This window comes from Siphateles boraxobius, unplaced genomic scaffold (genome assembly GCF_051911475.1).
Source record: "Siphateles boraxobius isolate OS27281-9 unplaced genomic scaffold, OSU_SipBor_1 16, whole genome shotgun sequence".
NCBI classification, from domain to species: domain Eukaryota; kingdom Metazoa; phylum Chordata; class Actinopteri; order Cypriniformes; family Leuciscidae; genus Siphateles; species Siphateles boraxobius.
Window position 1 is genome coordinate 482,029 of NW_027508766.1, and position 15,089 is coordinate 497,117.

Genomic DNA, 15,089 nt, shown 5'->3' on the forward strand with positions numbered 1-15,089 from the left:
AGCACTGACCTATATCAACTGACTGCTGCAGATTAATTCCGGCGTTGATAGTGTTGCCACTAAAACGCATAGATTTGAGTCACGAACCGCGCCGAGTTCCGATCACAGGTTTCCGTATTTTATATATATATAAAATTATATAAATTTATATAAACACAGTAGTATAAACACAGTATTAGTATTTATATAAACACAGTAGTTATGGTGTGAACACAGCATAAGCTTGTTGTTTTGGATCAGGGGGAACTGTAAAAGGTGGCTTCTGTTTCGGTTATGTGATTGGTGACTGATGTTTGTCTAACTCTGCACAGCATGAAACACGCTGATGACGTGTGATGTCTGCCTATAGGCGGAGGCCTGGAACTGTACATTCACAGGCATAGGACATCGTATCATTGCATTTGGAACGAATTCTATGATTGGACGAACATTTATTGTACTACCCTTCCATATACGATATACTGAATATATTCATATACATACATTTAGACCAGTTAACTTAGTGATTGCTATCAGGATGTGAAGAGACTTTCAACCAGCATAAAAAATAAATAAATAAATAAATAAATAAATAAATAAATAAATAAATAAATAAATAAATAAATAAATAAATAAATAAATAAATTCTGGACCTACCCTGCATTTAATATACACATATAACTCATGGATCCAGTGTTAAGACTGTGAATTTATGGCAAGCTGCTTTTGATAGTGTGTCAACCCTTTTAACATCCATGTAATTTATCGATTTACTTATTTTTATTATTATTATTATTATTATTTATATATATGTTTTGGGGTCTACATTCTATGTTTGTATTTTATTGTTATTTTCTTGAAGTCTACCAGGGGTGGGGTGGGGTGGGTTCTCAACTTGTATAGTTGCTTTTTGCTTTGTATTCTTGTGTTTCTTGACTTTAAATAAGAAAACTTAATAAACAGTTGTTAACAAAAAAAAATATACACATATAACTATACTTGACTTATAATTAACTATCTAGTTAATAATTAACTATATATTCAGATTTATAACTGTACAGTATATTCAGATTTAATATAATATCCTGTGTGGTCCCCATAACCAAGCATGGATGTAAGCAAATAAGTAAGCGAGTAAGTGAGCAAGTGAGTAAGAATTACATACTGTAAGTAAATACTTAAATAAATACATACATGAATACATAAATAAATAAAGCAGTATAATGTCATGAGAAGTTGTGTGTGATCACGAGTCGTTGAAAGCGCTTATAAGGGTGCAAAATTGCATTAATTTATTAAATAAATTGTCCACTAGTTCAGCTATGTCATTGTCTTATTAAATCGTATTAATAAATCTGATTAATATACGCTTATGTCCGGTATATCTATACAATAAAACAATCGGAAAATGTACAACACACACACACACACACACACACACACACACACACACACACACACACACACACACACACACACACACACACACACACACACACACACACACACACATTTGTTTCACTATATTTGTGAGGAAATCCCATAGACTTCCACTGTTTTCAGGTTAATGATATTTTTAATCGCTTGACCGACCCCTAGCCCCTAAACCAATAAACATAAACATGATTTGCATCGATTTACAAGCCTTTTTAAGTAGTGAGGTCCAGCGTACTAATCAGTGGTCAACCAACTGATACACCCTTAAAGGGTGACTTTTAGGGAAGTACATTTGGCAGGGCCCATTTTGCAGCAGAATGAGCATAGGGAAAAATTCAACATTCGTTGGTAAGCCAGTCAAATTATAAAAAATAACATCCGCCAAATAAAGTATGCACACATCAAATATAAAAGTTAACAAAAATAAGTGAACAAAATAAATACAGAATGAGTATAAAAGCTTGTCCTTTGCCTGAAGAACAGATTATTGTAGCCAACATCTTCCCCTGCTGGCCTCCATAAATAATGACAGGCCACAAGTAACTGAGTGCAAGGTAGCAAGAATAATTTCTTAAAAAAAAAAAACATTTAGTCACTACTGTAGCAGAGTCTGCCACAAGTACAACTACTACTGTATATATATATATATATATATATATATATGCTCTCTTCAGCAAATGTGTTTGTCTTTGCAAATGTATCAAAGGTAGTTTATGACTAAAACAAATTACAAAATTTGACCAATACCTTATAATTATGATTAATAAAATAAGTAATGATGTTTATATACTATAGGATATACTTTTCCAACTTTGTCAGTTATTCAAAATTACTGACATTTTTTTATGCACAAAGTTAATTCTAGCAGATGAAATAATTTAAGAGACGAGCATAAAACTACAATCAAAATGTTTAAATTCCCTGATATTTCAAAGTTTTCTATGATCATAGGAGACCCTAGATAGAAAATTTTTTGGCTGTGTTATAAACATGTAGGTTAATAGTAGTGCACTCACTGCTGTCCACTGAGAGATGGCATTGGAATTCAGGGAAATGCGTCTCCACAGGAACACTGATGGTGCGACGCAGCAGTCTGGATTGGCAGGTGTCAGTCCTGTTCCCCTGTAGGAGCAGAGGGTGTATCTGAGAACGGAACACATAAAAGAGAAACAAATACTCAATTAAGCACATATTTAGATGATTTATATGTACATTCAATTTATATTGAAGAGATTCAAGTTGGACAGACAATCAGAGGCAGCCAGACATGAAGAATTCAATTAAACAAGCACAGAGTTGGACAGAATTTGACTATTTTAATCAAAGAGATTCTAATAATTAATATGTATGTTGTCATTTCATATATAATGCCATTCGTAAGCATGCAATAAAAGCTAAAAGATCATCATAGGGACAAAACATATATTTTCGATAAAAAAATAATGAAAAATAATGAAAAATATAATTTAATGGACAGTAAGAAATATTTTTAGCCAGAACATTTTCGAAATTCACACACTATTGGCAGGGGAAAGATATGGTGGCAAAAAGATGAGAGGAAAACACAAGGAGAAAGAGAGAGCTTAACTCTGGGGAATTCAGTGTAAGATCTGGGCACCTCTGACTTTTACCTTCCCAGAATCCTGTTTCCGGCACACATTCAACCCTCATGGTATTAAAACCAAACTATCTAAGCATGCATTCTCTTGAGTCTATGTGCTAGTGTGCTTTTGTTGTTATTGCTAACCATAAATTTGCCCTCAACAAACACTCCACGTTCAATTTCAGCCACAGTAATCTGGTTTAACTGACAATCTAAACCGATTTATAACACTGACATTTTTGTTTCATTACTGATATTTTCCAAATACTAAAAATATGATGTGAGTGAAATTAGATTACACCACTCTACAAGCTGATTATTTTCTTGACCTGTACTTGGGAGTGAAGTACTTGATCTGAAGTAAATCAGTGCTATTGGCATAAATTATAGCACACAGCTAGATACAAAATAATATAACCTAACCCATACCCTAGCAGAAAACTTTCTGCATTTTTATAAAAATAAAATAAAATAAAGATACATTAAAAATAAAATAAAACTTTTTTATATACAGCTATAAATACTATAACCTTACCCTAACCTCCAATGTAAATTAAAAAAAAAATACCATAAATAAAAAACTTCATTTAAATAGTTTTTTTATAGTGTTTTTACAAATGAGGACATTCAGGATACAGTAAATTTAATAAAAACATAATACTAAACGTGCAATGCTAAAAATAATCTGAAAGCTGCAAGGGCCAAGCATCCTCGCAAACTCATAGAAAATAGTTAAAACAATCCAAAGTTTTTATTTAGTACAGTGGCTAATCCACTGTACTAAATCTGGACCATCCACCAGAAAAGAGGAAAAATAAACGGAAAACGAAGCTGCTGCACCTTTTCACTTTTCTAACTCGTTGAGTACCTCACATGTCCCTTGTGAAGATTTTATTATTGATTGCATTTTATGTTGCAGCGAGTTAAGGTGTGGTCATATTTGTGAATTTCATGAAATTACACAGGCAAAAAAGTCCATTGACCATTGTCAGCAGTGTAGTGATGTAATGTATGAAGCACAGCTCACACTGGAGTCACTTTCAAGCGGCTTTCTGTTGGTCAAATCCAGCGAATTTCAGTGACCAGCTTGTTCCCATAGTGAAATTTTCGACCACACACGAAATTGCTGATCGTTTGGATTCTTATTGAAATGACTGGAATTCACCAGTGAAAATTCACAGAACAACAGCTAATTTTACTGCACCTTAACTCTGTTAAAATGGAAAATGTTTTCTGCTTGTTGTGACATAAGGAATACTGTTTCCTGGTCGAAGCCTCTACTTCTACTTCCTCTATCTTGTTTCTAGTGAGAATACTCAACAACTATTTATGAGCACTGTTGATTCAAGTCACACATTTAAGCATTTCAAAAGCCATAGTGTACATTACAGTCTCCAGTCTCACAGCATCCGTGATTTCAATAAAGAGATAAAGGTTAGGATCATAATTTTCAGAAATATTACAGCACAATGAGTGTATATTAGCACCGTTTGTGGTTTGTTTTTGGCATCTGATAGAGATTTTGGACTTGGAAACAGTGACATCAGACTTAACAAGCGGCCTGAAATAAAAATGTTTTAAAGTTAAGTTAAAGTTAAGTTTTTTTATTTTTATTTATTACATGGAACATATGTGTTTCCATGCATTTTGTTGAGATGTGTTTTCTTGTATAGCCTATTGTATATACATGGTTGATTATTCATGTTGCTTATGTATTATACTGTTTTTTGTGTATTCATTGATATTAATCTATTTCTAGTTTTTTTCCCCAAGTACAATTAAAGTGTATCTATTAAAATGGATCTAAAATATGTAATAAACAATTATTGTTTTGTATTTGGTTCAGTTTGTTTATTATAATAACATAGTACTAATAACCATAGTAACAACATGAAAAAAAAGAAAAAAAAGAAAAAGAAATTCGGTTCCTGGAGGCACCCAAAGTGTTACCACACAGTGCCTTATATAAGAGTTCCTCGGGAAACCTGGGTGGTTCCTCAGAGAACCGTCCCTTTTTAAATGGTGCCTAGAGGATCTACAGACGGTTCAGCCGGTGTGGCATAGTGAAGAACCCTAAAAAAGGTTCCTCCAGGCACCTTTTATTTTTACAGTGTATAATGTGGAATAGCCTTCCTGATAAAATTTGGGGCTTAGTCACTTTCTCCCAGTTTAAATCTAGATTAAAGACACATCTCTTTAGCCAAGCATTCACATAATGCATCATATAACCTTGCACTCCAGTTATAACATACCAGATGCACATGATTATCTTTTGCTTGAAATGTTATGAACAGCAGCTACGCTATTTAATTTCCGGTTACTTTTCTGTTTCTACCTAGGGATACTAACTAAAGATTCACCAGCTCCAGTTTGGATCCAGCGTCTTATTTTATAGATTTCAGATGACCTAAAACCTGTGAAGAGACGATCCCAAGCCCTGTGAGGACTTCAGATGACCCCAGCTCTGAATCAACATACAAAACTGCCAAATTTTCCATATATCGTCATCATTGCTTCACCATGCTCCTTGTTTTTGCTTAAATGAATACACAACGATAGCAAATTTCAAGTATTTGTAGAAAAAGACAACACTGTTTATTACTTTTATCAAAGATGCCTTTATAATCTGTTCATTTTACTTCACTTTATGTAAACTTTTCTTGTTTTATTTGATTATTCTCGGTTTAAACATTGGGTAATACACATAGTAATATAAAACAACGAGAGCTCTAGGCAAGTGTGGTTGAGTAAAGCACTCCCAATTAGTAGTTACATCTAGGAATATTTCTGCAGACCAGCAGGTACAACTATATATAAAACAAAATAATTAGAGCAAGTAAACAAATTGCTCAGAGCATTAAAGATCTGGCATGGCCAGGAGAGAATCTGTCTCTTGATCCTCCTTCAGCAAAGAATCATTCACCACTGCTCTGCCAGGCCACTAATAGATGTCAGGAGATTTATTACAGCGCTGCTCTCCGGCTGATAACAGAGGCTTCGACATACAGCGTGAGCTATGGGGGAACGGAAAATCCTTTATCGACCATGGTACACAGCATATATTCTTTGCAAGTGTGGGCCACATATTGATCGTCCCTGTGAAACGCTGTGTGTCTTAGCTGCCATGGCGAAAAGTGAGCTCAGGGAGCCTGCTGATGTACCACATTTCTGCACATGTCACGATGACAAACTACACACAGCTACACGCCATTCGCTCTCATGTGCTGCCACTAGTTCAGTCCAGCAGATAATACTTCCCCCTATTGCCTCTTCATTTCTTTTTTCTCACTCTCTATTTTTTGTTTTACTTTTAGTATTTATTTCTGCACAAAAATACAAAATAAAAGTGTAATTTATTCCTGTGACTATATTGACTAAACTTTGGATGTGATTGACATGACCTGTTTAAATACAGGCATACCAATGCTGCAGTGAAGTTTAATTCCAAAATATTTGACCACCACCGAATGTGGTTTCAGTGATCTGATGACAAAATGTTTTAAACCCTGTTTACACATGTACACTGTCTACTTGATTGGATCACCTGCAATGCATGTCAATTCCATAGCCAGTTAAAAAAAAAAAATTCATAATCATAATAATTGTAAGGGCATGTGTTAAAATGAGAAAAGGCTCTTTCTGTGTCTGTGTGTGTAATACCTCCTCCCTGTCCAGTAGCAACATCTGATAGTCGGTGACCACACAGAATTTGGGGTTCCACACAGCCTGTTCAGCACACGAGTGACCATATGACATCCAGTCGCCGGGAGGACCCCTCATATCTGACAGAAAGAAGGAAGACCAGAAAAAGAGAATGATGATAATGACAAACCAAAAAGCACCTGGAAAAATCAGGAGAGACAAGTGACGTGAATGAATTTATGCGTTCCCTTTTTTGGATCATGTATTTACAGACTGGTTTGTGACTTTCAATTTACTCCTCCTCTTTACAAAGGTCAAACAAAATCCTGAAAGATCTACAAAGCAAAACAGCTCCTGAACTTGAAAGCAGACACGTCTTCTACCCGGAACACATTTATATGGTAATGAGCCCCCTGCTCATCATCTCTTGCGACAACGAGATTACAAATATCGCACCAAGTGAGCAAGAAATTATATTGCAATATTGCAATATTGCCATGTTAATTTAAGTTGGATAGAGAATGAGTAAAGTGAATTACCACATTGTCATAATGTTGCTTTTTTGCATGAATCTCATATGGAGACAGTGATGTGCCGCATGGAATTCAAATCGCATCTTGTGTCAGAACATTGAACAAATCTACTGGACTCTGTTCTTATTCACATTAATGGTGAACCTCCATTTCTCATGATAAATGGAGGTAAAAGGCCTTTTGCGGCCAAATAATTAATGAGTGGAAGGAAGTTTAGCCGTTACACTTGCTGTGTTTTACGGTTGGAAATTGTGTTCATGGGTGCTCTGCTCTCACAGCACAGTAACTCTGAAACATTACGAATTCATGAATTGTTTATTAATATTTTAATTAGTGTAACAGTGAATATGAAATGGTTTGATATTTTGCTCTTTTCTGTTCCAATCTTGAAAAGGTAAAAAAAACATTAGGTAGCCAATAAAACCAACTTTCACACAAAAACAAATGGACCGAAAATGACACATTAATCCTTCAAATGGCTGAATGAAAGCAGCATCCATTTGCTTTTTTTGGGAGAGCAATTATCAACCTCCCCAAACCTCAGTGTAATTTTCTAGAATTCCTTTGTCAACTTTAAATTATATTTGAAGGAAAGAGTCATTTCAGAAATGAGAACCCTTCAGAGATGCAATAAGAAAGAGAGAGGTTAGAGTTAATACACAGAAATTTAATTCAGGAATCCATGTCTGTCAATGAAAGATATCACATGACCTTTTGACTTGATTTGATTATAGTTCAGTGAAAACATGCAACACAAAGATAAATATTGCTTCCGATGTGTTTGACTATACCTGTCAAATAAATTCCATCTTTCAGGTGAGACGTTAAACTGAGGTCCTTTCGAAAAAAAAGTAGGGGTGTAAACCCGGCATCCTGGCCAGATTTGCCCGGTGGCCTCTGTCCATCATGGCCTCCTAATCATCCCCATCCCCATACACACTCACATATATATATATATATATATATATATATATATATATATATATATATATATATATATGTAACCGATATGGAAAATAGGGCTACTAAAACCATATATGTTGTTTAGAGGTGTAGTTTCATGTTGTGCCACCAGAGAGCGCAATACACGAGAGCGCAATATGCTAGAGCGTTATTAACATAGTGTATCAGGATGACTAGTGAGCGCTACTTGCAGTCCTCACGTCCTTGTTGATCTCTTCCTGAAACGTCCTGAAGACGATTGTGTGTAACCTGTGAACAATTGCTGGTATGACACACACATAATAATGTGAAACTTTGATTATATTCACGTATATACACTGATAAACACCTTCATTAGTAGAGCATCAACTGTGAGCACGAGAGGAGCAGGCTCTGTCGGGTTGTTGCTGTTTGAAACTCCGGTGAGTTGAAACATGTTTTTGCTAGCCTGTTGTTAACCACATGGAGCAGAAAAACACACTGTAAAGTTTAGATACTTAATATAAAAAAACAATCGGGGTTATAAGACTGTTGTCTAATGTTTCAGTGTACTTTGGTGCATATTGTATCATTGTATTTATGCTCTCAAAAGATCGCTAGCTAATCGCTATCGGTAATCGTTAATAGCTAAGCACCAAGCTAATAGTTATTTTGGTTGAAGTGGTTCATTGTATTCTATTAAGGAGGATTTATAGCTTGGTGTGATTTTTGGAAGTTAAAGTGCAATACATTCATTTTTGTTGGTATTAAAACATTCAGTTAATGGAGTTAAATATTAATGACACACTGATGATCTGTAGCCAACTACAGTGGTTGATTTGGTTCATTACAATGTACATGTTAAATGAGTTAGCACTGATAATTTAATTTAATTCAATTCATTTTAAAAGTGTTAATATTAAGAAGTGTGTTATCTTAAAATCAGCTAAGAAAAAAATATGTTACATATAAATGTGATGATAAATAATTAATTTGTCAATGCTAATTATAAATTGTTGGTATGTTAAAGTTCATGATATGCATTTAGTGCTAAAATAGCACTTCTTTTGTTGCCAGTTGCCATTACATGTGGTAATTCATTTTACAGTAAGCAAGGTATGTCTTTAGCCATTGGTCATACGCTGTAATATGCACTAAATGGAAGAAATGGAGAAACAGAACAGAATAACTTACTACTTTACACTGCTTGTGTAGGTTATTTTTTTGTTACTTTGACTACCACAAGATAAATGGATAAATCAAAGATGGCGAGCCCAGCCCAGAGTGACGGTGGATGGTTGTGAGAACGGTGTGGCCAACCGTGGGACCAGCCACCGAGGACGTGGGACTAGCTTCGTTCAGACAGGATGCAGATAAGAATACAATTACGCTATTAACTCTACCCGGGTAGTAGTAGTAGACTTTATTCATACACACCAAAACGACCAGGAACTGAACTCTGATCTCAATTTCATACTCCTCAACTTAAAGGAGCATTGAGCTGAAGTGTCAGCTCACACGGACATTTTTTTTTCCTTTTATTATTGAAAGAGGTCTATTTTTATTTTATTTTCATTCTTGGTACATTACAGTACTGTTTTTATTGTTGTGTTTCCTGAGGTAATAAAACTGTCGACTGTTCAACTCAATACTAACTCTTTTGTGAGTTACTCAAGGCAGACCACATTCCGGACCTAGGTAGACGTTAGTTGCCCTATTCTGGTATTGAATAGCACTAGGGGCGCTACACAAAACTTGGCGAGCCAGCCAAGAGTGGTTTTGAGTCTTTATTTAGTGAAAGTTGAACAGTTTGGCACTTCTATTGCATTCCATCTGTGAACATTGGTAATTTGCCTGAACCTACTTTGCTGTCAAAGGGTAAATATGTATGTAATTCAGTCTCAAAACGTAAAAGTACCTGATTCTGTCTTAGTAGGAGGTGTAACTGGTGATGAGGCAGACAATGCAGTTATGGAGTATTTAGGGCAGTTTGGTTCAATTGGAAGAATAATTAAGGTAACTAGCTCTGAGCCCCAGTTTAACCTGTTAACCTTCACCCCCCTCTAGGGGGCTCACAGCTGAAAATGCCAACCTGAATTAAAATAAATACAGCTCCTGAGAACGGTGCACCACAGACACATTTGAGGTCTCTTTGGAAAGAAGACACTTGGGACTCTACTAACAATCAATCAGCGCTGAAAATGCTCAAACAGATAAAACGTTATAAAAGTTGAAGTGCCTCAAAAATAACGTGCGCTACAAATAATGTGTTATTATTTCATGTACAAATATATAAAAATAGACCTGGAGGAATCCAGGTAAGTAAAGGATTCAAAGCCACAAGTCTCATCAGTTTATATTTCAAAGGAAGATATAATGAGAAATGGGGATCCTGCAAGCTTTTTTCCAAGACTATGTCAGTTCCCTTTCTCCCTCCCCCTGCCTGAGGCACATTCCACGAAATCACATCCCCAAACTAAATTAATTGCAGTTGCTGAACAATTAGCACTATATTCACAATTTAGACATCTTTAAAAAGAAGACACTTTATAATTTATTACCCAAATGTTAAAGTTGAAAAAACTTACACAGACAAAAAATTATAGAATTTGAAGTGCCTTGAAGATAATTTGTACTGCAAGTAACATTTTATTATCTCATGTAAAAATAAATGAAAACAAACCTAGAGTAATCCAGTTAGGTAATTGATTGAAAGCCACAAGTCTCATCAGTTTATATTTCACATTTGAGGAAGATATTATGAAACATGAGATTCCTACCATATTTTTTCCAAGACTATGTCCAGGTACCTCAAAAAGCAACCTAATGACCAAATGTTATGAAGGGTACTGCAAGCTATTTTAGTCATCATATACACTGCACCATGCTTTTTAAATGATAAAATAATACACACAACCATAAGACTTTATATATAAGTGATTTATTTGCACACCAGAACAATAACAATATAAATAAAATTGTATGAAATTTTCAGTCAGTTCTGGTCATGCCTAACAGCTAAGCAGTCACGTCTTGCAAAAAAAATGGGTTTTTCGGGAACATATCCTGCACTCACGCCTTCCTTTGGTGCTGTCTGAAGCAAAGATACCTGGTAAGTGGCGAGTCTCATCTTTGTGGGATGGAGGAGATGAAGGAACATCAGCACGCATCAACACAGTAACCTCAACAAGACGTTCTCTGAATTGTATCTGTGTCAATGGGAAAGAATGGAAAGATAATTAGCACCGCATGTCAAGTAAATAATTCTTTATGGTTTTTATATGGCTGGCCATTCAAGCAACTTCCAAACTGATGGGCAGTCGTTTAGACAGCATTCATACTAAAGGTCGTCCATTCAACCAACTACCAAACTGGATTACTCTAGGTTTGTTTTCATTTATTTTTACATGAGATAATAAAATGTTACTTGCAGTACAAATTATCTTTCCATTCTTTCCCATTGCGCGCGGTGTGTGTGTGTGTGTGTGTGTGTGTGTGTGTGTGTGTGAGAGAGTGTGCTAGGAAAAATTACAGAAAAATTGTCAGTCTATTTATATTTATACTGTATAGGACAATTGTACAGGTGTTTAGTTGTTCCTGTAATTTTTGCAGTGTGTGTGCTAGGAAAAAATGACAGAAAAAACTAAACAACTGTACAATTGTCCAATATATACAAATATAAATATATATATATACAAATAAATAAATACATAAATAGCATAATCTTTTCAGACTGCAATGCATTTACATTATAAAACAAATGGGAAAACAAACAGACACACACACACACACACACACACACACACACAATGTGTACATGTTACATATGTATAGCAGCAACTCACCGATATAAAATTGGATTATCTTTTCCATCCTCAAGCATAGCGCGCTCGTCGCTGTCTTCACTCAACTCAATTTCATCATCGCTGCTTCGAGTGATCTCAAATAAAATATCTTCAGCAGAAAAAAAACTTCTTTTGACGATCCATTTTATGACAGAATCCGGCCAGTAAGTAAGATGCGAAAACAGATGTTGACCCGTCGAGTGTTAGCTGTCAAATGACAGGGGTGTCGTCACAGCCTACGTCGCAGGTTAGCTCCTCAAGTGAGAATGGAGAGCGCCGGATTCAAATAAAAAAAAACATCTTCCTCGAGTGACTAATATGAACTTCCCGGGTATCGTTGGACTCGTGCACTGATTGGCTACATTTTCTATCAGTAATATTATTTTGATTCTTTCATTGGCTTTCGTTGTAAAGACAAAATGATAGGATATGCATATCATGACGTTAAAAAACTGACTGCAGTTTTTGGATATTTTGAACTAGATATTGCCTATCTTTGTTTGTGTGTGTGTGTGCGCGCGGTCTTAATTTGCTCATTACACTCTAAGCAACACACCCATTAAACTTTCTGCTACCGGGAGTCAGTTTTTTATGCATTATTTTATTGCATAACCAACAAGCATGATACTTCACCCTGAAGAAACGCGGTTTAAACATAGGAATAACCATGGATATTACAACATTATTGTTTCTTTGGACTAAAAATGCTCCATGGGATGTTATTCAGTGGACCCTCAGCTTTCCATTCAATCTGGAACTTTTAGTAGTGGATGCGTGTGTGGCTCGTTGTTTAGACAATACTGGTAAGTGCTCCGTTTTTCATTACGTGTGTTTTGATTTGTACTGCATACATAAATGCAAGAAATACATTCGTTATTAGCTTTTCAACGAAAAACAGTGCTCGATGCTTGAGGCTTAGACCTTTAAAATGACATATAGTTTGCCAAGATTAATGATATTCTTTCATGTTAAATCCATTCATAAACATTAAACTAGTATGGGGAAAAAACGCTTCAGTGCGCCGGTGCTCTGGCAAAGGTTAACAGGTTAAAGACACAGCCATTGTGGAATTCAGGTCAGGTGAAGCCATTCAGTTCCTTCAGGAAACCTTGCCGTGTAAAAGACCCAGTAGTAACCCAAATGTTGTCCACCATATTCAGCTTCTCTCTGAGCTGTATGCTGCTGACAGAAGTTCAAGCTTAACCCAGTGTTACTTGACTGAGCTGAGGGATGTTGCTAAGCTAAGTGGAGCAGACTTTGAGAAGGTTTTGATAGATGAGCTGGCTAGAATTCAGGAGTCTACCAAGAGCCATGACACAACTGAATTTAATGTAGCAAATGTTAGCCAAGAACCCCAGCCTGCTAGCAGCCCAGACCAAACTGATTCCCTTGCCAATGTTAACCAACCTCCTAGGAAAATAGGTAGTGATCTGATCCACCCCAATGCAGGTGACTCATTTCCATTTACTGCAGGTGCAGAGGCATCACCCTCACATAGGAAACAAACCCTCTACTTACCTTCAGAGCGGCTCATCACTCCAGAAGTGCAGAAGGTAGTGGTCGAACATGTCATTAAGAATAGCGACATATCTTCTCAGTATCATGGCCATACCAAACTCAGACCATTCTCAGGAAAGATCCCTTGTCCCTATTTAGAGTCTGACAACGACACATGGCGCAACAATGTTGAGTTCCACCTCACCGATGCCACCGTGTCTGACAAACATACTGTCAGGAAGATAGTGGAAAGCCTTCTTCCGCCCGCTGCTAATGTGGTTAAGCACCTTGGGCCTAACTCTACTCCCCATGACTATCTTTGCCTTCTCGACTCCGCATATGGCACTGTCGATGACGGGGATGAACTCTTTGCAAAATTCTTGAACACCAACCAGAACTCAGGTGAAAAGCCTTCTGTGTATCTGCAACGTCTGCAGACAGCCCTGAGTCAAGTAGTCAAAAGAGGTGGCATTGCGGCCAGTGAGTCAGAGCGTCAACTTCTCAAGCAATTCTGTAGAGGTTGCTGGAATAACAGCCTAATCACAAGTCTCCAGCTTGAGCAGAGGAAAAACAGCCCGCCCCCGTTTTCTGAGTTACTTCTTTTGCTACGTATTGAAGAGGACCGGCAAGCTGCTAAGTCCAGCCGCATGAGACAGCACTTGGGGGTTCCTAAATCCAAAGTCCAGTCAAATTCTCTTTCGGTAGGAGACCATGTCACTGATGACATAGACACAGAAACCGCTGCAGAGCGGACATCCCCCCTCAATGCACCTAAGTTGGAAAAGCAACTTGCGAAGCTACAGGCCCAAATAGCTTCTTTGAAAGCATCCTTAAGCAGCAGCTCAAGACAGGCTTCTGCTAAGCCAAGCCAGAAATTAAAGTCTAAAACCAAGGCCTCAATCGAAGAAAAGTCCTCATCCTCAGGTGAGTCAAAGCTTACAAGAAAGCCTCGCCCAGGATATTGTTTCAAGTGTGGCGAGGAGGGCCACATTGCATCCTCCTGCAGTAACGATACCTGCACAAGGGAGAGTCCTTCTTGAGGGTTATGTCAAGGCTAGTTCCTTTGAAGAATGTGCAGTGGTTGAACAGCCAACATTATCTATCCTGCAGGGTGGAATCTTTGTGGAGTGCTGTCTTGTCACCTTGCCTAAGCAGAGCCCCTACAAATTACCTGTGTGGATTAGGAATACAACTGAGCATGACGTGACACTCCCCTCCAACTGTGTCCTTGCCGAGCTTAACACTTCTGAGGAGATATATGACAGCTCACCTGCTTCAAACAAAAATTTTGATCATGTGAAATGTTGCACTGTCACGTCTCAGCCAGTCAGTGAACCTACCAAGGAAAAACTAGCATTTGACTTTGGTGATTCTCCTCTCCCAAAAGAGTGGAAGGATAGGATAACCCAGAGTCTATATGCTTATGCTGATGTTTTCGTCCAACACGATCTCGATTTTGGACACGTATCCAAAGTGAAGCACCACATAAACCTGAAAGACGAAACACCCTTTAAACAAAAGTCCAGACCAATTCACCCGAACGATTACGAGGCAGTAAGAAAACATCTGAAAACACTCCTTGATGCAGGAGTGATTCAAGAATCAGAGTCCCCTTATTCATCGCCAATCGTG

The 15,089-nt window shown here is 37.0% G+C and overlaps 1 protein-coding gene and 1 long non-coding RNA gene across 2 annotated transcripts in view; one reads left to right on the plus strand and one right to left on the minus strand.

The window, feature by feature from the left end:
• The window catches only part of dab2ipb (DAB2 interacting protein b), a 222,745-nt gene extending 215,946 nt beyond the window's left edge, over positions 1-6,799 (minus strand). Inside the window, exons 1-2 of the mRNA XM_077231049.1 lie at positions 6,680-6,799; positions 2,433-2,559 (exon numbers count right to left, since the gene is read on the minus strand). Coding sequence (XP_077087164.1) covers positions 2,433-2,559; positions 6,680-6,799 — 247 coding nt within the window. The remainder of the gene's footprint in view (positions 1-2,432; positions 2,560-6,679) is intronic.
• A 1,521-nt stretch (positions 6,800-8,320) lies between these two features.
• LOC143738993 (uncharacterized) lies at positions 8,321-9,764 on the plus strand. The gene is made up of 2 exons (XR_013204119.1): positions 8,321-8,562; positions 9,331-9,764. It is a non-coding gene; the product is annotated as an uncharacterized LOC143738993 (long non-coding RNA).
• Positions 9,765-15,089: the final 5,325 nt, after the last annotated feature.